Below are 26,505 nucleotides of genomic sequence, written 5' to 3' on the forward strand. Positions count from 1 at the left end.
TCGGAGATTGGATGCACTGGACACATACTTGTTCCACCCTAGTCTGTCCTGTACTTCAGAAAGGACACTGTTTCCATTCCTACTAATCCTGTGTTGTGTTCCAGCTTCCTAGCAACAATAAAACATACAGGAGAAGGTAATTACAGCTAAAAATCCCTACATGTTGTATTTATTGTGGGTTGCCATCTCCAACTGCTCAGGCAAGCTTAGGGAAAAGATCCTTGACATTTTCTGCAAGGCACACAAACTGAACTCCTGGCACCAGTTTTATTGCTACGTTTACCCCTGTGCGTCTCAAACATGATCCTTTACTGTGATCATAAATATTCTTACACTTACAGAAAGCGGAATGAGTCCTCTCTCTGCCCTGTTTTTAGATGGAGGTTTTTGTGGTGGGGTCACCATCCCTGTAGGGGTACCAGAACCATGGAGATGTGGCACCTGGGGACATGGTCAGTGGGCATGGTGGGGTGGGTTGGGTTGCATCTGGTGATTTTAGTGGAAAATGGCTTTAGTGGAAAATCACCAGCCTTAGTGATTCTATGTTTCTGAGATTCTAGATTCTCTCCATGTCAATGTCATGATTTTGGACCACCGGATAATTTCTAGAGTTCAAACACTTTTTCCCACTCTGGTAATCCAGTCCATAAGCTGGCAGAGTCAGAAGGCTCAGCTTTCCCTCCAGCAACTCTCTTACTTTCAGAGAGGGATCCCTAACTCCTAGGTATCTCCGTGTGACAGCAATATCCTGGGATGAACCATCCCTGCTGCTGAGCATTCACAGCACCCATAGACAGGAGAACCATTAACCAGAACACCAGGACTGAGCACACCTCCAAGACAGGTATCTAAATGTACCCTCAAGCAAGCAAGTGCCCATGAGGAAACAGCTCTGCAAGAAAGAAAGCCATTTGTGATTAAATGCATCTGGCCAACCCTCCAAAGGAAGGATAGTGCGTTTCCAAAAAGCCTATGATCTCCTTATTAGCTGCATGTATTGACAGATGCAGGAGCAGATGGGTGCATTTGTGTCCTCCCCATGCCTACAAACACCATGTGCATGACTGGGCGGCGATGCCGTGAGTGACTTCTACAGAATCCACATTGTATGCGCTGTGCATTTCCAGTCAACACACACAGTGTGTACAATGCAGGTGCTATATAGTCAGGTATGGAACAGGCTGCCCAGGGAAGTGATGGAGTTGCCATCCCTGGAGGTATTCAAGGGATGTGTGGACGTGGTAGCGTTGGGTGGATGGTTGGACTTGGGGTTGTTAAGGGTATTTTCCAACCTACATGATTCTATGTTTCTACGATCTCCCTTTCAGACAGAAAAACTGCAAACCTCAACCTAGACAAAGCCTGGTGGTCAAATCAACCCAGCCACTTTTCTTGTGTATTCACAATGGATATGTCTTCTGGCACATAGATAAATGGTGAATGTATCAAAGGTGCAAGTAAGAGAGGCGGCTGCAAAGTGTCTGCTAGGAGAAGAAAACTTATAAACAAAGACCTTATGCAAACCTGGAGAAATCTGGTCTCTGTTCCCTGCTATTTGAGAACTTTCCTGAGTTACAGTGAGTGTTTTCTGAGTCACTGTCTTTCAAAGTCTCCTCATCTCAAACTGGACCAACAACACTTTCATATGGGTCTTGCTTTGGTGGGGACAAGTACTTTCAGGCAAGGATGATTTTTGTGGAGATAAACGTGCAGGGCTTCCCATCATATTTCAGGTTGGATATTAAGAGAAATTTCTTCTCAAGAAACAGTGTTAATACACTGGCAAAGGTTACCCAGGGAGGTGGTGGAGTCACCCTCCCTGGAGGTATTTAAGGAATATGGAGATGTGGCACTGAGCGACATGGGCAGGGTTGGGGGTTGGATTTGGTGATCTTAGAGGGCTTTTTCCAGCCTTAATATGATTCTGTGATTCTATGATCATGAGGTTTTGGACCTGAGCACCTCTAACAACAACCCATGGATCTGTTGGTCTTGTTTAGGTCTTCCTGCAGTGCTTGCTTGCACCGCAGCTGAAAGCTAGCACAGTCCAGCCGGAGGAATTAACGTGGTGTGAAGGAAAAATGCCAGTGGAATCAGCTTGGGTTTTCTGGCTATTGGTCATGCTTCTTAGACTTCCTTCATAAAACAGCTGCATGGAACTTGAAGACTGCTGGGGAATTTATTGTTACCCATAATACCACTATTTATTTATTTTTGTTGGGTGCTGGCAAGAAACACTTTCCTTTCTGCCATCGGTGCCTCCTTTGCAACTGCATGAAGGGCACAGCTAACTTCCATGGAGCTGTGCTCCTTTGTGCCAGTGAGAACGTGGATTGAAAAGACCCGACTGAAACCTTTGGGTCTGGCATCAAAGGCCAACTATATGTTCTGGTTTCCGCTGTAGACTGGAAATATGCTGTTGTAGGGTGATCTTTTCTTCCCCTCACCTTGGAAATTTCCAAACAGGATAAATCCTCCCTTGTTTATTGTTGCACAAGCAAAATATGAAAAATAAAATAAATAATAAAATAATTTTTAAAAAATTAAAAATCCCAGTTTTGGGGGGAAAATGTATTTTCTATATACCTCTGTGGAATGTCACAATAATTTATCGCCAATTCCCTGTCCTTCACTGCTGTGGTATGGGCAGGATCCAGTGCCCACTGCAGGGAACTGGAGTTTTTCCACTGACTCCAGTGGCTCTTGGATTGTCTTGCCCTTTCCAGTGCCCAAAAGCTATCAAAGCAATACATTTGTGTGGGTGTGGATGTGTACATTATCATGCTAATCAAAACAAAGCAAAAACAAATGCAACGGGAGGGATCCTATCTTCTCATTCCAGAGGAATTTAAATGAAGCAACCTCAAACTTTTGGAAGCACACAGATGATTGGTGTTATGACAGGTGTGACTTCAGCTTTGTGGTCGCACTGATAAAATGATTATACTCTGGCAGTGGTTGGAAGAATTAATGAGAGGAACCCATGGCTGTTAGGCTGTTTTCCTTTGGCTACGTTATAAGCAGCATCAAGTAGGTTTTTCTCGTTAAACATATGGCATTATTTTTCAGCTGATTCCCCCTCATCCAGAATTTGCTCTGGGGAACTGCTTCTCCAAGTCTTCTCCATACTGTGCAGCAACATTTTCTGAGAAGGAAATTTTATGTAGCTTGAAGGTTTGGAAGAGGGTGCAGGGTTTTGTTTATTTGTTTTGTCTTAAAAAAGAATATGTCTCAGAGCAGATAAGGTAAGAAATGCTCCGTCCCCCAGATCTCTCTATTTATGTATACCCACAAACTTACAGACTGGATAGGACTCAGCTTTGTCTGAGAGATGGAGCCCACTCTGGTCTGACATTGTGCCTCCCACCCTTATGAGGCAGCACTGGTTGTTCCTGGCCTAGGAATACAAGGTTAGAAAGGAGCTTTTGGGCAAGGAGAAAGGCTGGAGAGAGTCCTGCAGGTGGTGAATCACTTGCATTGTTGGAGTCAGAAGGGATCATTAAAGGTCATCTAGTCCAACTCACAAAGCAAAAAAGTGTCATCCTCCCTAAACTCAGATTTGCACCATCATCTGGTTTGCTTGGAGCTCTGCTGTTATGCATGGTGCCAAAGCAAAACAGCAGCCTGCCATTCATTTCCTGGAGCCCTTCTTAATATTTCTCCATGTTACGTATCTACCATTTCTTCCTGTGTTCACAGACTGTGGATGCCTATGCTTTGGTTTGCCCAGATTTTTAGGTATGCCATGGTTCATTCAGCATCCAAAAGCTTGGGTTTTCTTCTGCAAGAAGTCATGTCCTGGAATGGGGATGGTGTAGCACACACACTTCTCTTGTTCTAAAATGTAGTCAGGATGTGGCCAGGTGCATTTTGGAGCCTGAAGCTGGGAAGTGACCTGGGCCATATAGTTTAGAGGTAACCATGGGTATCTCTGAGCAGGTTTTTCCTGCTGTAAGCTCCATTGTAAACTCACACCCCATCATTCGTAGCTGTGTCCTTCCTGATCATCTAATATATTTCCTGTTCTCCCTTCCAGTCAGCATGCTTCAGACAACGGTGGGCAGTGTTTTTATTGTCCTCATCCTACCCACACCTCATAACTTCTTACAAGCCAAAGTTTATGCCAGAAGTGAACAAAAAGCACATTCTCATCTGAAGTGCATGTGCCCCACAATGCTTTCCACTAATGAGCACCCCCCTCTGCACCCACATCCCTTATTCCATTAAGAGATGCCCAGGTTAAAAGGAAAAAGAAAAAAAAGGCTTCCCCCCAAACTGCAGGCTTCCACTGATGTTCCAGCATATGCGAAACCTCAGGAGCTTTTTACAGCCACTGAGACCCGAGGTAGGAAATTGGAGCTGAGCTCTGCTGCTGGGAGCAGATGCTCACAGCTTCATGCAGCTTTCCAACCCCTCCAGCTCAATGCTGGTGAGAGGCACTTGGCAGAGCTGGGGATAACACAGAGAGTGCACTAAAAGCAGCTCGCATGCATGCATTTGCTGCCCTGGAAAGATGGGAAGATGTCTCCAAGCCCTGAATGATCCTTCCAGAAATCCTGGAAGTATCACTGTATGAGTACCACAATTCAAAAGTGATAAAGGATTCATGACAGAGCTCATTGTCCTTGCAAGAGCCACCATATCTACTTACCCCAGCCAAATAACGTGAATCCCCAGAGATACTTCTTCTCTGAGAAAAAAGCCATGAAGATGAGGCTGTGGAGATAAAGTCCTTCCACCAGAATCCAGTAGTAATTGGTTGCCAGGAAGTAGAGGAAGAAGGTAACTGCTACTTTGCAACCCACCTGCAATGACCACGGAAAGACGGGGTTAGAAACATGGTGTGAAACTCTTGCTCTACATAAATCCATATTTGCTAAGATGGGCTGAGAAGCAAGGAGAAAGGAAGACATAAATCAGAACATTCTCCAACAGAGTTTTTACAAGGAAGGGCATTAGTGCAGGAAGAGATGAACAATTGAGAAGAAAGTTTCTCCTCAGCATGACACCACGTTCCCAATATCAAGTCCTCAAGAAGCATTTAGATGACATTCTCAGGCATATGGTCTGATTTTTGGGTTGTCCTACATCGAGCCAGAAACTGGACTCAGTGATTCTCATGGGTCACTTCCAACTTGGGATATTTGATGGTTCTAGGTGAGCAAGGAGGTATAGGAGGGCTGGGACACATGTGGGTGGATAGTGAACTGACACTCCTCCCCCAAACCCAGAGATGAGAGGTTTACCCACTTCCTAGAGTTTCTGTGCCTTATCCTTTTCCTATGACTCGTGGCCATGATAACAAAAGGACTGTGACCAAGTCATCTTGGGCTGGGTGACCTGGTGCGAATCACCTCACCTGGGCTTACCATCATCAGGAAGTGTGACTTCTTCCAAAGCCCATGGAGGGATTTCACCCCAAATATCAGGGCATTTTCTGCACAGATCTACAAGGTGGGAAACCTAGCAGGTCCCTGATTTTTGATGGGAATATTAGCTGGCCTCTCACTTCACACTGAACTACAATCCTTTGCTTACAAGAGAGGAAAAAACTGACTGTGACTCAGTGCTCCCCTGTCCTTTTGGCAGAGTGGGGTAAAATTACCCTTGTATCAACATTCCTCACTCCAATTAGAGGAAAACTGCAAAGTGAGGATGCTGTGTGCGCTTAACTGATACAAAGGGACACATAATGCCTTCTTTTGCAAACGTGGGAAAAAGTGAGATGGAATAGAATGAAGATAAATTAAAAAAAAAATCCCATCCAGTCTTAGCAATAACTTCTATATTCATTAAAAATCACCATCTACTCCCACACAGAGAGTGTCAGACAATAATTGCAAAGCTTCCACTCCTTTTTGGAAACTAAATAAATGTATTGATTGTTGCCTTCGTCACTTGTTTGCCTGTCAGTTCATCAGAATGGGAAATGCTATTTATTTGCTAATATCCCTAATAACTATTCTGGCCCAAGGAGAAACAGAGAACAATGCAGTGAAATATTTTGTGTTCTTTTCACAAGGAGAATGCACTGGAGTGCACTGAGCACTCCGATCAGAATCACTGAAATAATGAAATGGATTTCTGAAGCAAGAAGAAAACATGCTACAAATTTCCATTTCAGAGCTCTTAGGCACACGCTAGCAAACATTTCAGGTGCTGATTTTGTAATAAGTCGTGATCTCTCCTATTGATAACCTGAAGCAATTTGTAGGGATGTCCCAAAGCAGAGCACGACTGGCCATGTGAGTGTCAAGGTCTCAGAAGCTTATCTCAGTTGGCTATTTCCAAAATGAGGTGTGCATCCTAACACAGAGCCAACAGGCACAGCTCCCTGGAGGGATCTGTGGCATGACAGCTGCCTTTGGAGAAGCACTTAGTACCGTCTGCTGCAGGACAACTGCTGTGATTATTGCCACTGAACAAACACCAGACAATAGGGCTGTTTGTAGCCAGGTCCCTGGCAGTAGCAAGGGCTGTGAAACACACTTATGAAGCCAAATGAATACACAGGCACAAAGCTTGTGCTGTGAGCGGCGATGTCCCTTTGGTGGAGATGCTCTACTAGTGTGTTTGAGCTAGCTCTAATTTCTTTTTAATTATATTTTGTGAACTGAAGTTAACATTTGATCCTAATAAAAATCTCTCCCATCCCTGTAGCATCCAGCAGTTTGTGGATAGCAAGGATCAGTCATAGGAGGTCTATGGTGAGACCAGAGACAAGGGGAGTAGACAGCTTCAGCAGGTGGGGACAATTTTGAATTCTGAGGATAGGCTTCAACCCAACAACCACATGACAATGCAGATGTCTCCATCTGAGCCATCTGTGCAGCGAAGAGACACAAGTACTCTGGAGTCAAGTTCACCTGACCTCACTTAAATTTTTACTGTGGGATGTGATGAATCATGCTCTTTACTGTTTGTGTTGATCTGATTTCCTTTGACCATAGAAAAAAATGGAGTTGACAAGAGTGAATGAAGATGTGTCGTTTGCAGACATCTGCTTTTATGCAGATGAATCCTATATACTTTCTTTTGGATTGCTGGCAAACTCTCCACTGACTCTTCTAAGAAGTCTTTTCCATCATCAGATCAGAGATGGAAGTGATCAACCAGCCATGGTTTGATGCAAAGTTAGAGGAAGGTGAGATATCTACTACTGACTTTCTTCCTCATGAAATACCTCCACTCCAACCTTGGAATTAGCACCAAAAGTCTTTCAAGTCACCAAGAATCATAGAGCCACTTGAGTTGGAAGGGACCCTGAAAGGCCATCTAGTCCAATTCCCCTTGCAATGAACAGGGACACCCACAGCTCCATCAGGTGCTCAGAGCCCCGTCCAGCCTGACCTTGAGTGTCTGCAGGGAGGAGGCATCCACCTCCTCTCTGGGCAGCCTGTTCAATGCCCTGGGTGTTAGTTTCATGGTACAGACGCTATAGCACATTACAGCACAGTATTGCCTCTATGGCTCATACAGAGAGGAGCTCCAAGTGGAAAATCAACAAAATACCCACTGCAGTAATAGTGGGTAATGGTCCAACGCCTTGCTGAAAGGGGTGAGGCATTGGGCAGAAAGGACAGAGGTATGAGATTGCTGTGGTGATACTCACAAACTGTGACTTATCTGCTGGAGGTGCTTCAGTTATGGATTTCAGGTCTTCCTCAGAAATCCTCTCCATCTCCTCCAAGGCTGACCCAGAGTACAAGACCGCGTCCTTCACGAAGATGCTCACAGCTCTCAACATGAAGGAGACAAACAGGTGCATGTGGATGTAGTTTCTAGTGCAGTGCAAACGCCTGGCATGGAGCAAAGAGAAGAGTTGGAGTAGGTTAGCCTACCTGTTAGAGAGATTGAGGGTCACCTCTGCTTCTTGAGAGTCCCACACCATTGACTTTGCATTAGGCCAACATGGTACCTATACTCATTTCATAGAATCAGACAACCATACAACGGTTGGGATGGAAGGGACATTAAAGCCCCTCCAGTTCCACCCCCTTGCTGTGGGCTGGTTGACCCCCCACTACATCAGGCTGCTCAGGGCCTCATCCAAACTGGCCATGAGCAACTCCAGGGATGGAGCAAAGCTCTTGTTTCTCACTAGGAACTTCTGGCAAGAAGCGAAGATGCATTTCGCTTCTATTGGGCTGAGGTGGTGAGGATGCATGCAGTGGGCTGTGTGCTGTGAGTCTAAAGCTAGAGGATGCAGTGAGCCATCATCAGCAGTGCAGTGTACAGGGCATGGGCATCCTCATACGCAGCACTGCACAGTGTTCAGTGCACGTGCCATAAGTGTGCATCAGACATGTCGTTGTTTTCCCAGATGTACAGGCATCAGGCAGGATACATGCACAGCTCTCACTGATACTAAAGCATAGATCTCTGTCCCTCTCACAGGTGACTCCTCCAAGAACACCACTCCTCTCATAGAGTTAAATCTGCATTTAAAGATTTCACTTATCTATCTGCATTTTGTGCAGAGGAAATGGGCTGCAAATACTGCTGAGCTTGAGGACAATAAAAACCTTGCAGAGTGTCCTGTAGCATAAACTGCTTATTTTTGTGCCCATGCCAAATTACATCCTGGGGTTAGCATCTGGGCTGTTTCCTCTGATTGCCATTGGTGGACATGCTGAACAGTTTGGGGGCTTCACCCCAGCAGTGGCTGCATTGCAGCTGCAGGTGAATGACCCCACAGATGCTGATTGTAAAGCGCTTTAAGGTCCTTTTGGGGGAAAAGCTGGATGGTAAGAAGTGAATTGGTCACAGATCCATAAGGTGTGTTCTAGAGGCAGTGATTTTGCCTCTGGGGAGAAGAGCGAGCACGAATCAGTGAATGGATTTACACCCTCTTAAATCCCCAGCTCTAACATCAGAAACACAAATATGATTGCAGAAATACAAGACATGTTCTTTCTCTTTTGGGAGACCTTGTCACAGTAATAACAGTTGTTTCCTGTGCTAGCATAGTCCAAATTAAGCTAAGTGGAATTGCTGAGGTATAAATGAAGATGAGCTTTGCTCCCTGCACTTTAAATGTAGGCAGTGAATCTCTGGATTATACATTAACTGGAATAAAGTCTGGCTTGGCCTCTGCTGCTGCTTCAATCCTTGGGGCAAAGATTCTCTCCACCTGCCTAGTATGGGCTAGGAATGACAAAGTGATACTTCTTGAAGCTAGGAGCACTCATGCATATGTGGACATTAAATATTTTATTAGTCTTGCCAGCATCATGCAGAAAATTGAACAAAGAAGAAAGGGTTGAGAGGGCAGAAGATTGCTGGCTTTTGTGGGGTATGGTTGGATTTTGGGATCATGCCTCCAGGAGGGGTCTGCAGCCCACTCTACCTTGTGTGTTTCACTGGCTCAGGCATTGGGATGCTTTGCTATCCAGGCAAACCCTTTCAGCCTCCTTTTGCTCGCTACAGAGAGGTCTGAGAACTTACAGAGCCAAAGGGCACACGTTTTATACCAGCTGGCATGTCCCTGGGGTTTAGCCTATGCTTGCATGGTGGTAGCTGCCAGTTTCATCTGTTTGTTGCATGGAGAACCTCCCTTTGCAGTTGATGTCTGGGTCCTGCTGTCTGCCACGAGAGGCGACTGCCAGCAGCCAAAGGGAGGAAAATGTGGCACTTGTGGCACTGGGACCAGGGGGTCAGAACTCTGCTCTATCTGCTTTCCAGATATGGGTGCCCAAAGGACAAATTTTTGCTGTGAACCATAGAATCACAGAATCATAGAATAGTTTGGGTCAGAAGGAACCTCAAACATTATCCATTTCCAAGCCCCTGCTGTAGGCAGGGTTGCCAACCACTAAATCAGGCACCAGATGAGTTTGCCCAGGGCCCCATCCAGCCTGAATACCTCCAGGGATGAGGCATTCAAAATTCTCTGTTAATGAGACTTTCATCCTGCCTCTGGTGATGATGGTAGCAAAAAAAAACATGCAAAAGGCAGCTCAATAGGCAGGATGGTGCAGGTTCAAACCAGTATTTAGGGACCTACATCCCTTGGACAGTGGAGAGGGCAGGCAGAAGAGCAAGTGACCATTTTTAGCTCCCCAGGTACTGGAGCAGAATAGGGAGAATGACTCTGTCCAAGACTTTTATGTGGCCAGAGTTCCCTTCAACTAGTCTCTCCTTCAATAAAGTTTGGGTTTAGAGTGGCATTTCCCTTTTGAAACCTTAACCACCTAAAAATTACCCATCTAACTCTAAGGACAATTAGGAACAGAAAACTCTACATGGTATTCTAAATGAGACAAGTCTCTTCCTGGAGCTGTTTCACTTCCCGTTTGTTATAATAGAAATCTCCATTGCAGACAGTGGGAAGAAGTTCAAACATCCCTCCCCTCATCCCCCAGAAGTTTGACCTAAGTGGGACTAACACAGCCCAAAGCACAGATGCAACCCTTTGCCATCCCAGTTTTATCCTTTAGGAAAGCCCAAGGCTTTTCCAGTCCAGCGATAACTCGCTTAGGTAAAAACAGAGCCGCCTACCTGAAGTATCCCAGGATAAGGACAGCAACTGTGAGGGATCCCAGAGAGATGGAGTATCCAACAGTATAAATCAAATAGAGGCGATCAAAGACCTCCTGCAGTACAAATGATGGAAAAAATAGCGTCACATTAGAACGCGTCCTCCTGCATCGTAACACATCCACTGTAGCAGTACAGAGATTCAGGCTGTTGTACCTGTTGGGGTGTAGATCTCTGGGCTTGGGGAACCTTGGGCAATCACACCTGATGTCATCTTGTGGACATTACAGCAGCTTGGAAAGTGAAATTTCTCTTTCCTAATGGCTGGGGGGAGCTGTGATTTTCGCAATGGAATTGTGACGAAAAGGGGAGTTTTGCAGCATTTTCATCCCGAAGGAACCCAAAGCGCCTTACAAACTCTCAGCCAAATCCAGAGATCACTTGTCAATTTTTGCTCAAATAGAATGCCCACCGACCTGGGATTTTTGACAGAAGAGCAAAATTTAGCTGTAGGGCTGTGCCATGCTATTGCTGATTGTCTGATGGGCAGGCTGGTTTAATGTCAGCTTACCACAGAAAACATGGGGAGGGCATATTTTGGCTCAGGGTTGTGAGAAGAAATCAATTCCATTTGTGTTTTTAATCCAAAGCACCCTATGACTATGGTTATCCAATGCAGACACAACTTCAGCTGGCCAAAATCCCATTGAAAATGGTCCTGTTCACAGGAGAACTCAGCCATTCATCCTGCAGTGTTAGCTGCCTTGCCCCTCTGTTTTAGAGCTGGGCCTATAAACCCTTAGCTTTCCATTAGATTTTGAGATGTTTTCCTTCATTCTGTAGCTGGGGCATGTGCCTTAACGTGAGGCTTACCGAAATTATCTGCCTGAAAAGGGTTAAAATGCTTGCCCCATCCTGGCTCGCGCTGCCTTTCATCATCTGAACTCAGAAATAAACTCAGAAGAAACCAACCAATTCAGCATCTTTCTCCTCATTCCCTCCTCCTCCACCCCCCGCCTTTCCCTCACCCCACCCGCCGGGCTGCAATAACATTCGTAACACGGGGTTCTGAATGACAGCTCTGATTTTGATTTGAGGCTAGCAACGCTGTCCTGGAATGCAAAACCTCAGCCCTATTACATCAGAATCCCCAGATATGTGAATGTTTCTTTGCGGTTTCCATTGGTAGAGTGGTGTGCTTGCCAATGTTAATCCTAGTGTGGATGTGTGTGCATGTATATATGTGTATGTGGGGACAGCGGGCACTAAAAAGTGAATATGAGGAGGCTGGAGAGTTTTAGGAAAAAAAAAATATGTTATAATAAGTCGTTCCCTGCAAGGCCTGGAGCACATTTCCAGCTGCCAGACTGGGGTCATCTTTGAACTGGAAAACATTTGCCTCTATAGTGAAAATTAAAAGAAAAAAAAAAACAAAAAACCTTACTCCAAGTTCTGGATTCTTGTTCGTTTGGCAAATCTGAGGCGTTACTACGCCCAGCTGAACAAAAGCATCCCTGAGCCCCATTCAGAAATTCAACTGGAAAGATCCATGTTCCTATCAGACAACGACACCATTGTAGCAGCAATGGCCTTGGAAAGGGCCTGCTGATTGGCTGGCAGAAGACTTTTGGAGGCTGTGGTTAATTCCTCTGATTAACCACAGGGCCTCTTTTTGAAAGGACGTGGAGTCAGAACTGCCAAGACATACACATGCGTGCATGCATGCACGCTACTCTGCCTGCTTGCAGATGTAGGTGCTGCATGTCTCACCCAGCATCACAACAGAGATCCTCCAGGGAAGGTTAATTTTTGGATGGGATGTTTAGGTCCTCAAGGAAAGCCTTGGCAGGTTTCCCAAAATGCTGAGATGGACCTTTGAGAGGGCAGTTCCTGCTTATTAGTTTCCAGTACTTGTTCTTGCGAATGGGGAGACCTGGATTTACCCAGGGGAAAATAAAAGGGCAGTTCCAGGTCTCATTCATCTCCTAGCTCAAGGGAGGTCCCAGCTGTGGAAACCAAAGTGCTGAATCAGGAAAGGTCCTCCAGGTAACAAAACACTGAATCATCTGCCAGCTGAAACAACCACCTTCATGGTCTGAGAAACCTCTTTTTCAAGCTAATGGAAGATCAAATAATTCACAGAAGACCACAAAAGTCATGCATAGCCAAGCCAAGGACATTGCTTCTATAGGCTCCAGACAGGGTGTTCTCCAACAGACCATCCTGCTACAGGAGTTCCACACGATGTCTCTGGTAAATCTGCCCTGAATGCACACTGTCACTGGTCCTCTACCAACCTGTTGGAAGTGGCAACCCAGCCTTAATAAGTGTGGCCTTGCCACTCCATAATACACTGTTTTAAAAGGTGTGACACTTTAACTTATGCCATTTAATTCGACTCTTGCTGTAATTCTTCACTGTTTCAACTGCTGATGCATGCACATTGAAAAAGGAGAAGCTGAAAAGAAACTGAAGGAAACAGAAGGACACAAAACCCCCTTCAAGATCCGTGATGCTGGTGGTATGGACTATAAACAAAATGTAAAATTCACAATATAATAGCAAGATTAGGGAACATCAGTTTCATAACTGATGTCCTTGAATATTGGTGCCTGCCTACTCCATCCCATGCCCTGCTGGGATGAGATAGTGTTGGGAGGAAAGGTGTGGTATGGATCTAATCTTCATCCTTTCTTCTTCCCAAATACTTTGGGAAGGCATTCTTGTTGCTGAGCCACTCACACTTGCTTCTGGAAGGATTTGGATAGGTTCAGGTGGTTAAAGTGCTCTGCTGTGGGTGACTTGCCTTTGGGGTTAGTGAAATGGCTTCCCATCAAGTCAAGCACCATACTACCTCTCTAGATCATGGTCTGTGGTTCTCTCAGGCACCGTACAGCCTATGAGCCCTTCTTTTCTCCCATGCTCTCTCTGTGCATTACAAAGCTCCACCAAACCACAGCCAACCGTCTTGTCTCTCCAGGTGAACTGATCTGTCTGCTGTGAACCAGCCCACCTGCTCCTTCCCTCCCCACCTCACTCCAGCCATATAACTCAGAGATCGATGAACCACAAAAGGTGTAAGTACTATTTCAGACGTACTGAGTGCTAAGCCTGTAACAAGACCTTCCTTTCTCCCTCCCTGTTGGTGTGGTGGGAGACTTCCTCTCTGCTCCCTTCTGCATCTCAGCTTTCCGCCTGCCTGACCTCAGGGTAGGAACTTTGCTACAGCCTGATGACTATGGGAGAACAGGAAAGAAAACAGAGCAGGAGATGTCTTCTGAGAACTCTGAGAATGCGTGGAAAAAAAAAACAAAAAAACAAAAAAAACCCCAACAACTAAACAAAATAAATGAAGCCAAGCCACCACGGCCATCCACAGGATGCATATGCCCCCTCTCAAAAGGTCTCTGCATTCCCCTCTCCCTGTGGTTTGGATATCTTCCAGGTGTGTGACCCTCAGAGTAGTTTGCTGTTAGATTTTCATACAGTGCTCAGGCCTCAACCTGACTCCTAATTTGTCTGCTTCCACCAATGGAGAGGTAATGTGCATTGATCTGAACCCAGAGGAAATCTGTTTTCCTCCAAAGAGCTCAGAGCTATATCAGAGAACCAGTCACGGGGCTTCAGGGCCCCATCCGGTGCAAAACCATGGCTGTGCTTTCCCTTTTGCACTGCAGCCTGTATAGAAAAATCTGTGACAGCTCCCTTGACTTTTAGTATGAACACATGAAGTTCCTCATAGTGGATGTGGTCCCCAGGTTTGATTTTAGATAGGTATTGTGTGGATGGCTCAATCAGTTCTGACCACTTGAGGTTCAGCAAGCTGGAAGAAGGAGGTATTTGGGGCTGAATTTCATAAAAAAAGACATGCTGTTAATCACCAAGTCTAACACCAACCCAGCCCTACCATGCCCTCTGACTACGTCCCTCAGAGCCACACCTCCATGATTCTGGAACACCTTCAGGGACAGTGACTCCACCACCTCCCTGGGCAGCCTGTGCCAATGCATCACCACTCTTTCTGGGAAGAAATTGTTCAATTGTTCCTAATATTCAACGTGAACCTCCTCAGGCACAATATGAAGCTATCAGCACTCATCCTACTGGCGCTGCGTGGGAGCGGAGGTCAACACCCACCTCCCCACAACCTCCTTTCAGGGAGTTGTAGAGAGCAGTAAGGTCACCCTTAGCCTCCTCTTCTCCAGACCAGATAATGGTCCCCATCCATTCAGATCTCAGGTAAGGCTCTTTGTCACTCTCAGGACTCAATTCAGTTGTCCTCACATGTGTCCCATTATTTCAGCATAAATGTCCTAGCTGATTTTGAGCTGCTTTTACAAAAGCAAGTAAGTTTCCTATAACTCCATATTGTACAAGCCATCACCATGCAAATGTCTCTCACACTCCAGGACATTTTGTTTGATCCCTGGTATGAACATAACCTATGTTAGAGACACTGGTCAAAGCCTTCAGGGCATTGATATTATTTCCAATGACACAGGGATGACTGACATAGACTGAGAAATTTGAATCCATATCTCTGTGATTGCATGATTTATCACCTTGGTGACTGGTGGCAACCTACATTCCAAATATCATTTTATTGCACTTTGTATCCAACTTTCTGCTTCCCCCCTCCTACGTGAGATAATGCAAGACTGCAACATTTCTGCTGTGAAGCTGAAGTGGATCCAGTGGTCTTACGAGGCGTTCGTAGGTCATGCTGAAGGGTGGGATTACCAGTGTGTTAGGATAGAAAAATATGTAAGGACTTCCCAGATCAAGTATCTGCAGACTTTGTGACAGCTGCTGATTCAGATGTTGCTAATGAGATGTTATTTCTGTATTTCTAATGAAATTAGCAGGGGCAGCATCTTACTGTTCTGAATGATAAGAGATGTCTGAAGCCCCTGTCACTAGGTCCAGCCACTGCATCCCTTCCCCTCCCTTTTTTATTTTGACATTCAGAACATAAATGTCAAATAAAAATATTTAACAAAAGATGTCACCTAAAAAACCTAATGACAGGGAGAATGAATATTTGCAAAAAGTCACTGATTTCCAAAGCAAAGCAAAGCAAAGAAGAAAGTTGCTGTGTAGAGCACGACATTTTGCCACATAATTCTCTTGCCCTCATTCACAGAGGTGTCAGGCCTCTGTGAATCCCAACAGAGACTATGGTAGGAGTCTCCCTACCCAAATACAGCTGTGTAAATGTGTTTCCAAGTGTGTTGAGAGCCTGTGTTCACCTGATAGGCAAGAAAGAAAGATCTTCAGATTCAGCTACCGACACCAAGTTATGAGGTGCTATGTGAGATACCTGAGGATACCCATGAGGACTCCAGAACTGCTCCTGAAGAGCATGGATTTCATAGATCACAGAATAACAGAGTTTGGAAGGGATGGCCGAGACCATTGAGTCCAACCCCCTGCTAAAGCAGGTACCCTACAATGGTTGCACAGGTAGGCATAAAACACCAGATGCTCTCAGCGGGCTCTAGGTGTAAAACGATTTCAGGAGCACTACATTAAAAAGTGCTTTAGCATTTGTAGGAACCCATCAGGCATACTTTATAGGCATGGAATGAGGATTGCACATAAGGGTTACTTGCAAGAGTGAAGAACAGGCTTGGATAATACATTTTTATTCCTACACAAGCTATCACATCTATCCATCTTTTGTGATGCAAATGCACAACGCTTTTTGATGCTGTTTCATCTCTGTAATTCAGAACACAATGTATAAACGTGTTTTATGCTATCAGTTTGAGGATACATGAAGTTATTGGTTTCTAAAGGGACTCCAGAGAGTTCCAAGAGCCAAGGTCAGGCACAGAAGAATTTTGGTTTGAACAATGGAGTTTAGATAAAGCAGCCCTGGGCCATGCTGTCCCTTTCCTATTGTGTTTGGTATGCAATGGATTCCTGAGACCTCACTGATTTCTCTGGGAGCAGTAAAATCACCATAATATGAACAAGCAATTGCAGATGAAGAAGGGATTGGTGAGCTGAGGTTAGATCTCAGGATGGTCCATTTTGCTGGGTTGGCAGTTTCCAAGCTTAGCTAACCTCCCAAGTAGCTGGCACATATTCCTCTTCCTCATGATTTCTGTAGATGTCACATTTACCCTTAAGCCCATCCTTGAAAACAGGATGAGTTGGTCTGACTTTTTCTTTTAATAAGATGTGTTTGGCTTCAGTGTTATTTTTGGGGAGGTGGAAATGAAGGGAATTTCTGCTTACTGAGCAAAATATGTCATTACTTCTGATAATGTCATAAAGGGTGAACACAAAAATGGCCATAGGTGACCCATGGCCATTGGCTGGCTGTGTGAAACAAAAGGGTTCATGGTCAAAATATTACTGTGCTTTTCAGAGAGACATTGCCTCAAAAGCTGCACCCTTGTGCCAGAACCCATCAGGTCTTCCCAACTGTGCCACTTTTGATCCAAAGACTAGCTTCAAGAAAAAAGGCCACCCTGAATTATATCCTTACAGGAATCTAAGAAAGCTCCAAGGAGAACAACCAGTCTGGGCCAAAGGTCCTTTTAGCCTTAGTCCCTATCTTGTAGGGACAAACAAAGCAGAACAAATTATGGAATCATGGGATCACAGAATTGCAGAATTGCAGAGGTTGGAATGGAACCTCTAGAGATCATTGAGTCCAACCCCCTTCCCCCCCCCCCACACTAAAGCACGGGGGGTTTTGATAGAGATAAATATACCTACACATAACATATGTATGTCCTATTGTTCCCCCCAGGAACTGGAATCCAGGGAAAAGTGTCATAACAAAACAAATACCTCTGTATAATTACATATATACATATGTGCCTGTGTTTATATACAGTGCCCAACGATCCATCGAGTGATCGGTAGTAGTGAATACCCTCTACTGATGTTCAGCAGCTCAGCGACACGAAACACAGCAGACAGACACACAGATGGTGTTTAACCACACCACCTTCCTCAAAGGGTGAACACTGCCCAATCTATTCCCCTTCCTTCCCTTGTCTTCCCGTCTCTTTCTAAACACTGCAAAGAAAATAAACGGTTCAGAGCTGCCCAGTCAGGGTGCTGGGCTGGCGAGACAGCTCTCAGCTTGTCTCTTCAGAGGCAAGGAGGCTTTCTGAAAAGCCAGAGTGCAATTGGGATGGGGGATGTCCATGCACATCTCTTGGGAAGGGAGCTCTTTCTCGGGAAATAACAAAATTTCTCATGGTCTCCGCTGCACCAGTGAAGGGTTATCTTAAAAGAAGAATATGAGAGTTTGGAAAACAGCCCAAAGGAAACCATCTTATCTTCCCATGGCATGCTACGAGGACACTTTCCCATGAAACTCCTTTCTACGCTCTGCAAACATTTGCCAGACCGTGTCTGAGAGATGGTTCTTCGTAGCAAGATTTAAGCTATCTGCAAGGTATTGGAGAAACACACTCCAAGAGCTAGCTGCAGCCTACCTGCTGCACTGGCTGATGAGAGGACATCAATCTTCTGAGCTGTCACTCCAGCGTCCTTCAGCAGTGCTAATTTTCCCTTAGAAAACAGCCTGAGAGCAATTGCTCACCGAGCAGTTATGAGCTGTTAATTCTCCCAGCTCTAATGGCTTTAGCATAATTTGCTAATTTCAGAAAGTGGTTTCCTTGCTGCTCTGTGTGAAATAATCCATTACATGATTCAGGAAAAAGTAGTACAAGACACAGACCTTCTTAGGGGGTGTCTGCATGCTACTTTGGTCAATATTATAATTATTCCCACAGAGGCTAAAATGAGGAAGCTACACACCTAAACAAACATACGTGGACATATATATGTGTATGTGTACATGCACATGGGTGTTTGTTTAGGTGTGTCTGTATACACAGTTATCTATGGATATAGGCCTATTTCTAGAGATTGCCAAGCAGATATGTACAGATTGTCCCAGACATGCATTTCTTTCCTAATGCTTTTTGATGCATAGCTTCTTAAAATTTTCTCTTGTTGACATCTGCTCAGATGCTGTCCTGCTCAGAGCCCATGATCCCCATTTGGAAGGCTGGTTAAATGCAGCTGTTAGTGGTGACGCAAAGATGCTGTGCTCCTTGGGGGGGGTGAGGGAGGGGGGAAATAATAATAGTAAACAATCTCTCTCTAAGGATGATGAGTCTATCTTGCCAAATCCTCTGATTCTCACATCTCTTGGAATATTTACTTCAAGCAACAAGCAAAGGAAGGTTTATTAACATCAGTGCTTCAGAATCATGCCTTCATTGCTTCTGATAGTCACTATACGACAAGGAAAAAAAGGTTATTCCTTTTTTTTCTTCTATTTCCACAGTGCTTTTTGTACTGGGAGGTCTAATGGTCACACTTGTCACCTAAGGTGCAACTATCTCTAGGACAAAACTTGACAATTACATGACAGCATGCAGCATTATGAAAATGCAAGTACAAGGGTAATAATAATACTAGTGACAATGAATAAAATATGTTGTTGAAAAGCATGTGGTAATCATGATGCAATTCCAAAGCTAGGGGAAACCCCCTTTATTTCTAATGTTCTTTGGCCTGGACACGCATTGCTTAGGCAATACCAGATTATCCATTTAATCTGAACAAAAAAGATGGAATAGTTTGTCTCACCATTAAAAATCATTAAAGTCAATTCTGTGCATCTAGAACAGAAAAGTAATGGCAAAAGGTGACTGAGCCTTGTGTACAGAATAATGAGGATAATAAGCTCCTTGGGAGGGTTTAATTAAAACAGCACATAAAAGCAGAGGTCATGAGGAGCAGTGATTTTCCAAGTAGGGGCAGAGCAAAGAATACAAATGCAGTCTTGTGCATCTTGGCACCTCATCTAATGTCTGTTAGGAGACACTGCCCCAGTGCTCCATTTGTGAAATGACCACCTCTGCACTGAGGGAGACATAAGGACAAATACAAGACACCCCAATATACACAAGGACAACAGACTTTGCTTTCAGCATTTTCTTCTGCCAGCCTGGGGGTGGGAGGTCTCTGTTTCTTCCTTGTGATGATAACAAGTGTACAACTCTCTCTTCTTTATATCCTTCCCCTGCAGATTAACTAAGGCCAAGTCCTAGCCTCCAACATGGGAGGTTAAAAACAAGGGGAAATCTAGGAGACTTGCTCAGATGGAGGGATCTGAGCAAGGTGCTCAGCTGAGAGAGGTGGGAAAGGGGAGATGAAAGGTTAAGAAGCAGAAGCAATTTAGCAAAGCTCTCAGTGTGAGATGCTCAATGACTCCATCACCTACTCCAGAAACCATGCAAAGACCTCTGGAGCTAAAATAAGCTATTTCTACCATATAGAGGAGATATGTTCCACCAAAGCACTTCTAAAAGAAAACATCACTGAGACATCATGCAGTAGTGGAACAGAACCTGGCGTACACAAAGATGTCTACAGTTTTACTGCATGATTCAACATATGAAGACAATAAAATAACATCTTTCCTTACTAAATAACTTTATTCTCGATCCTTGGAGATATCCAAAGGCTGTCTGGACATGGTCTGGGGCAACTGCCTCTGATTGAGCAGGATGCTTGGAGCAGATGACCTCCAGAAGTCCCTTCCAACCTCAACCATTCTGTCACTCAAATATTGTTTCACCATTGGAGAAGAAATATAAAAACTATCTGTGATTGGATTTAAAACTAAGAATATTCTCCCAAAGGGACTGTGTGTCATGCTTGCTCTTTACTGTGAAGCTTACAGTTTGATATTTGTCTCCAACTGTCTGAGAATAACCCTTGCTGCAAAGGATCAGTTTCCACTACCATACCCCATATCCAAGGAAAACATCTTCTAAACACCACTGAGAAACAAGAGATTTTTGCCAAATACTTTGCAAGTTAAAGAAATAAGAGATCAATCACACAAAGGTGGAAATGTCTCTTCCTGAAAAAGAATGTCACACTCTCTCTGGATGACCCATTGACAGCAAAAGTAAAAAAGAAAAGAATAAAAAAGCTTCTGTGATGCACTTGGAGAAATTCAGAAGCCCTGCAGAAGCACTACACAACTGGGGCAGACACAGATATAATATTTGTGCCTCACTGTAGCCAGTTGCTGCTTTTCCAGTTGTGTAAATGTAAACTAAGTCAGAGTAACGCCCATAGATCTGATATAAACAAATATTCATCTAGGAGCATATAAGTCTTCTCTATGCACCTAGAGTCTCTTTTCTGACCTCTGGACTTGTGTCTCTCCTTTAGAATTGTGACTAAACCAGAATTAGTTAAAGATCTGCTCTTACATGTTCATTTGCTTTAGCAACAGACTTTTTCCCCGCTCGTCTCCAATGAACAGACCACACAGACCAGATCCTGTAGCTTATGCTTTTTAACAAGGACGTCCTGTGTTAAACACCTACAGAAACAGGGTCACTAACAATTTGATTAACACGGCTTTTCCCCTCTGTATGTGCATCTCCTAGTATACACAAGCACAAACGCAAAGGAATAATTAATAATAATCTAGTAACAAAATCACTGTTTGGTGGGGTAGATGGAGCCTCAGTGACGCGAGGCATGACTTCCAATCCCTTCTTAGTGTCTGTGAACCGGCTCCATATTTCCCCAAAATCTCTTTACAAATGGAGTCATGTCAACTGAGTGAACCCTTCCTGGCCTTGAGAACCATTTCCCATTCAAATACTTCCTATCCAAACAAACACACACCTTTGGCAAGCTTGGGTGTGGTTTCCAACAGAAGGCAGTAAGTTAAAGCTCATCAGGGGTTTCAAATGAGGCAGCACTCCTCCAGCTAGCCCTGGATGAGGCCAACATTTCATGCCCCATGCAAAAATGTAATTGCCTACCCTCTCCCTTGTCTCGTTGGTGAGGAACTTGGCACATTCACTGTAGTTTGCCCAGGTGCGGTTGTTGCCTGGAACCAGCTCCCAGCTTCCATTCAGGTCACACCGGCGATAAGCATGGCCTGTAGGAGAGAAACAAGAGGCAGGATAAATGGAGCTAGACCTGAGAGAAGAGGAGAAACCTCCTCTTCAGTTCAAGGGTGGATTCCAAAGAACTCGGTGTCTCTTGCCTGCTTTGAAGCTCAGCCACAAGAGCACAATTTCTATCCCCTTAGAAATCTTAGTAGTTTTCTGATAAACCCCAGAGAGCTAACAATAAGTTGCACTTAGTTTAGATCAAGATAGTGGCTCTAAAATCAAAGGAAAGAAAGTGTAAATTTCAAAAGCACAATATCATTCTCATAGTTGCAGCTCTCTCTATGAAAAAAAAACAACACCACAGCAATCTTCATTCTGTTGCTGCTCCTTTACAGATTTGGTGTATCTCAAGGTAGAGTTTTCCACGGCTACCCTGCTCATGATGATGGAAAGGGGAGAGAAGGCATGGTTTTGTCTTGTGACAGCTCACAGATGAAAACATTCTTGTTCAGATGTTTGTGTGGGGATACAATTGCGTGGGTTGTGTGTAAAAATTCCCATTATAGTTAATGAGGATGAGACCAGTTGAGAGATCTCAGTGACTGCAGAGGGAGACTTTGTAGACACATCTTCTGAGACGCTCACTGCCCTAGGCAGCTTCACCAGTGTATATTTAAGAGGTGGAGAATCCGTGCTGTCGGCTTATGGAAGAAAAAGGGAAATAGAAATGGGTCACTTGTTCCTTCCAGACCCTAACTTGAAATGTATGTCTTTGGAAAAGGTCATCTCTCAAGGATTGGGCTGGCTTGGCTCACAGTTTCTTATAGAAAAGGCAGGACATACTACATGCAACCAGAGTGCACTGAAACGTAAGTATTTATTTTCTGAAAACAGCAGCAAGGCTCTGCTAGGGATTTATCTTAATTCTTTAATTTTGCAGGCATTGGGTGCAGAGCTTTGCCTGAGAAAAGAGAATGCGTTGGCTTTGGAAATACACTGAGGGGTGAGTGTGCTTCAGCTGCTTCTAAAAACATGCACAGACTTTGCGGCACCAGAAGCGAGCCAAGAAATGCAGTGCCTGAGGGAAAGTGTGATAGGGAGGAATTCATGTGTTCTGGTTACCAACACTGTTCTCAGATAGTCACTGTAGGGGTCTGGGCAGAGAGTAGGGGTTAGAAAGAACAAACTTGTGAAGAATATAAATCAGGAGGATATCTTGTAGATTTCTATCGCTACCTGAAGTTTGTTTCAGCAAACAAATGTGGGTTTGTAACGCTGCAAGACTACCTAGTTGTACTTACAACCCATTGTGCAGGTGGGAAATGTATATTAAAAATGAGCTTTTTTTTTTTTTTCCTCTCTCTCTCTCTATATATATATGTCTTCTATTTCTATTTCTATTCTATTTATAATTACCCTTGCTTGGATAAGAGTCACCACGCAAGAAATTCTAAAGGGGATTTCTAATTCCATGCCCCCCAGGTCTCTCATTGCTGTGGTTTTGTTGACCGTGGGGACAGCACTTACCTTTGTGATTGAAGTCATAGATGTACTCAGGACACGGCATAGCCACCACTTTGCCTGGCACACCTTCTGGCCAACAGACAATACCATCCCACTCAGGAAGACAAAAGCCATCTGTGGAAGAGACACAAACACGAACAGCAGTCACCATTTTGAAAGGATTACCCACGTTGGTAACACTGTTATCCAGGGCTGATCTTGGGCATCACTGCCATTTTCCTTTCAGCATTTAGCTTCAGAAGGTTTTGGGTTAGGATGTGTTCAGCAGTGGGACGACAAATAGGCAGAATCATAGAATGGCTTGGGTTGGAAGGGATCTCAAAGATCACCCAGTTCCAGCCTTCCTCCTGCAGGCAGGGATGCCACCCACTAAATCAGGCACCAGCTCAGGCTGCAGGGCCCCCTCCAACCCAGCCTTGAAAACTTTAAGGGATGTAGCATCCACAACTTCTTTAGGAGAAATCCTGTACTAAGGAGCTAAATTGTGCTGTGGCTACATTGTGAGGCCCATAACAATCAGCTCAGACCTCTCTGAAAGGCACTTAACACCCAGATTAGATTGTGATTTCATGCCTAGACACCATCAGGCCAAATTCAGCTATCATTTTTACTTATTATTTACATCAGCCAGTGCTACGGTACACCACAATGTTTTGCTGCTTTCTGAGATGTCCTCACTTACCTAATTCTGAGTGCATTTTTAAGTAATGCTAAGACCAGCAACAGTCTGTAGGGAGGTCCCATGGCAGTATTTTTTAAAAGTAGATACAGAATATTTTATTATCTTGTTACATAAGCAGTAAAGTGATGAAATCTGTTTCCTCCCTCATCTGACACTTTTTGTCTATGACTTCGCTTGTTCTAGCTTCCTTCTCCCCCTCCTTCCCAGTGATGTAACCACTGGCCAAGATGCAGGCCATGCACTGATTGATTTGGAGCCCTGCCCATGCTAATTGCCTGGCAGTGCACACATGCTGATTGACCAGCTGCTGCTTGCAGCCAAGCACAGCTTACAGTGATCGAGTTTCCCCAGCTTCTCTCCTTGCTTACTCACTATTTTGCATTTTGCTCAGTCACCAATTTTCACTGAGCTGAGCAGAAAGAGAGCGGGCAGGAGAGGAATATTGTGGGAGCTGTTTATCTCTGTCTGTTGTACAACTTCTAAACTTTTTTGGAATGGAATGATGTGATGGTTCCTGATGGATTTTTCTTTAAATCATTCTCGTTCCTCCCTTTTGTACACTGAAGAAAGCTAAAATACCACTGACAGAGAAACCCTGCCTCCTCCTGGGAAGGTCACCTCTGCACAGGACTCCCTCTTCCCTGTGTATGGCATGCTTGCAGAAATCTGTGATTAGTGCTTAGTGTAAGGAAAAACAGAGACACAAATCAAGAAAAATGCCCTTTCCCATCTTTTAAGTTTCCTTTTCCAAAAACTGAGACAGGTACGTAAGTATGTATTTAAAATACTTTGATTCTCATCTTGCAGTTTGCATGAACTTGCAAATTCATGGAATCACAGAATGGTTTGAGTTGGAAGGGACATTTCAGGGCCATGTGGTCCAACCCCCCTGCAATAAACTGTGAACACCCACAGCTCCATCAGGTGCTCAGAGCCCCATCCAGCCTGACCTTGGGTGTCTCCAGGGACATTTGGTGTTCACAACCTCTGGGAAACCTGTGCCAGTGCCTTGCTACCCTTATCATAAAAAAACTTTTTCCTTGTATCCAGACTAGATCTCCCCTCTTTCAGTTTGAAACCATTTCCCCTTGTCCCATCACAGCGGGCTCTGGCACAGGCTACCCATGGAGGGGAGTGGGTTCAGATGTTTTACTGAGGAACATGTTTTAGTGGGGAGATATTGGTGATAGGTGAATGGTTGGACTGGATGATCTTAGAGGTCTTTTCCAACCTTGGTGATTCTATGATTACACAACCAAATCCAACCTAGTGCTTGCTACCCCTTTGCATTGGGCTGCATTCACTGCAGCCATTTAAGATCCAGCTACAGCAGCATATTTGAGATGGAAAGCTAGCAGTGGTGAATCTGATCCATCTCCACTTTCAGAGCAGTCCCTGGACTCCATACTATTAGCAGCCCTCAAAAAAAAGGAGTTTATCAGCAGCATACAAAGTGTCTGACAGGGAGAAATTACATGAAAATCAAAATAAAATAGAGCAGCCTGCTCTTATCTGCAAAAGAGCTCCAATAGCAAAGAAATGATAAGCCCAGCCAAGATCTCAGCATGTTTCTTCAATATCAAAGCTAATGCCTTCACAATCTTTCAGCCCAACTGTAATTTATCCTTTATAATGCATGTGCTTTCACAAGATTGAATAAGAATCCAGGATTGCTTTAAAAACCTTTGGCTGGTGCAGGGCCCTCCAGGGTCAGAGCTGACAGTGATCAATTCAGTTTGCTGATATTTCGGGACATGAAAAACAACAGAAAAGCTCATCATTTAACAGCCTGATTCCTCATCTTTAATTTAGCGTTGATGAAAAGGACCAGCCTAATCACTGCCTATCATTTGAAGCATTAACTGAGAGCAGGGGCAGAGCAGCTGACATTCCTTGGCATCGATGTGATAAATAGGATGAAGTTCAGTGCGTGTTCTCTGCTCTGAGAAGGAGGAAGAACAGTACCAGGTTTTCCTATTCATGAAAGCTATGTAAGCCCTGTCCTTTGGCTAATTATTTTGCAGGATAACTTACACCATGAAAAAGTTTATTTTTTTTTTAGTTCTGTATAAACATCAGAAGAAAAAGAGGGGAAAAAAAGCCCCACAAAATTTGGATTAGGACAAAGGGTTATTTCTTCTGAGTTCTTACTGCAGAGAAGAAAATAAATAAGGATTTCATTTAGCCCTCAAAGTGCTGTTACCTAAAATAAAATAAATTCTTTTTACAAAATAAACTTGGGTCAGTTTAAAAATGAAAACTATGGATAAACTGTTGAGGAGAGAAAAAGAATCATCTGAATGCCATGCTCCAAAATACTCAAAGTCCTTCCACTTCTCTAATGGGTTTAGAACAACTTGCAAAGTTCAGCCTTCATTTGTAAGCGGATTAATTCAAAATTGCACTGCAAGATTTTGTTCAGAAAGAATTGATCTGGAGAAGTACTTTTACAGGCACTGGTAGAGGTTGCCCAGAGATGGTGGAAGCCCCGTTCATGGAGATACCAAGGTCAGGCTGGATGGGGCTCTGAGCACCTGATAGAGCTGTGGGTGTTCCTGTTCACTGCAGGGCAGTTGGACCAGATGGACTTTAAGGGTCCCTTCCAACTCAAACAATTCTATGATTCTAAGTACCTGGTGATGCTTCTTCCCCATACTGTAAACATACCCATACATATTTCCACACAGTGAACTCATTCAAAGGAAAACGGAATACAGAGTAATTTATTTTGGGGTACTTTAATTCTTCCTTATCTTCCCAGAAAAGCAGAAGGTTGAAGGCATTGTGCTGTTAGGACCCTTCTGGACTGCTGCAATATCAGTTGGGCAATCTGGGGAGAAATCAGCTGTCCTGCTAATGTAAAAAATGTACCATCTTTGCCACATCTCACTGCATCTGAAATCATTCAGTGCTTTT

General features: G+C 44.2%; 1 protein-coding gene across 1 annotated transcript in view; it reads right to left on the reverse strand.

Moving 5' to 3' along the window:
• The window catches only part of PTH1R (parathyroid hormone 1 receptor), a 105,531-nt gene that overhangs the window by 12,465 nt on the left and 66,561 nt on the right, over positions 1-26,505 (reverse strand). Inside the window, exons 4-8 of the mRNA XM_042888268.1 lie at positions 22,911-23,021; positions 21,309-21,427; positions 10,501-10,595; positions 7,613-7,799; positions 4,652-4,805 (exon numbers count right to left, since the gene is read on the reverse strand). Of these exons, the coding sequence (XP_042744202.1) occupies positions 4,652-4,805; positions 7,613-7,799; positions 10,501-10,595; positions 21,309-21,427; positions 22,911-23,021 (666 nt within the window). The remainder of the gene's footprint in view (positions 1-4,651; positions 4,806-7,612; positions 7,800-10,500; positions 10,596-21,308; positions 21,428-22,910; positions 23,022-26,505) is intronic.

The sequence above is a fragment of the Lagopus leucura genome, unplaced genomic scaffold, assembly GCF_019238085.1.
Source record: "Lagopus leucura isolate 7727_CA_CO unplaced genomic scaffold, USGS_WTPT01 Super-Scaffold_100157, whole genome shotgun sequence".
In the NCBI taxonomy this organism is placed as follows: Eukaryota; Metazoa; Chordata; class Aves; order Galliformes; family Phasianidae; genus Lagopus; species Lagopus leucura.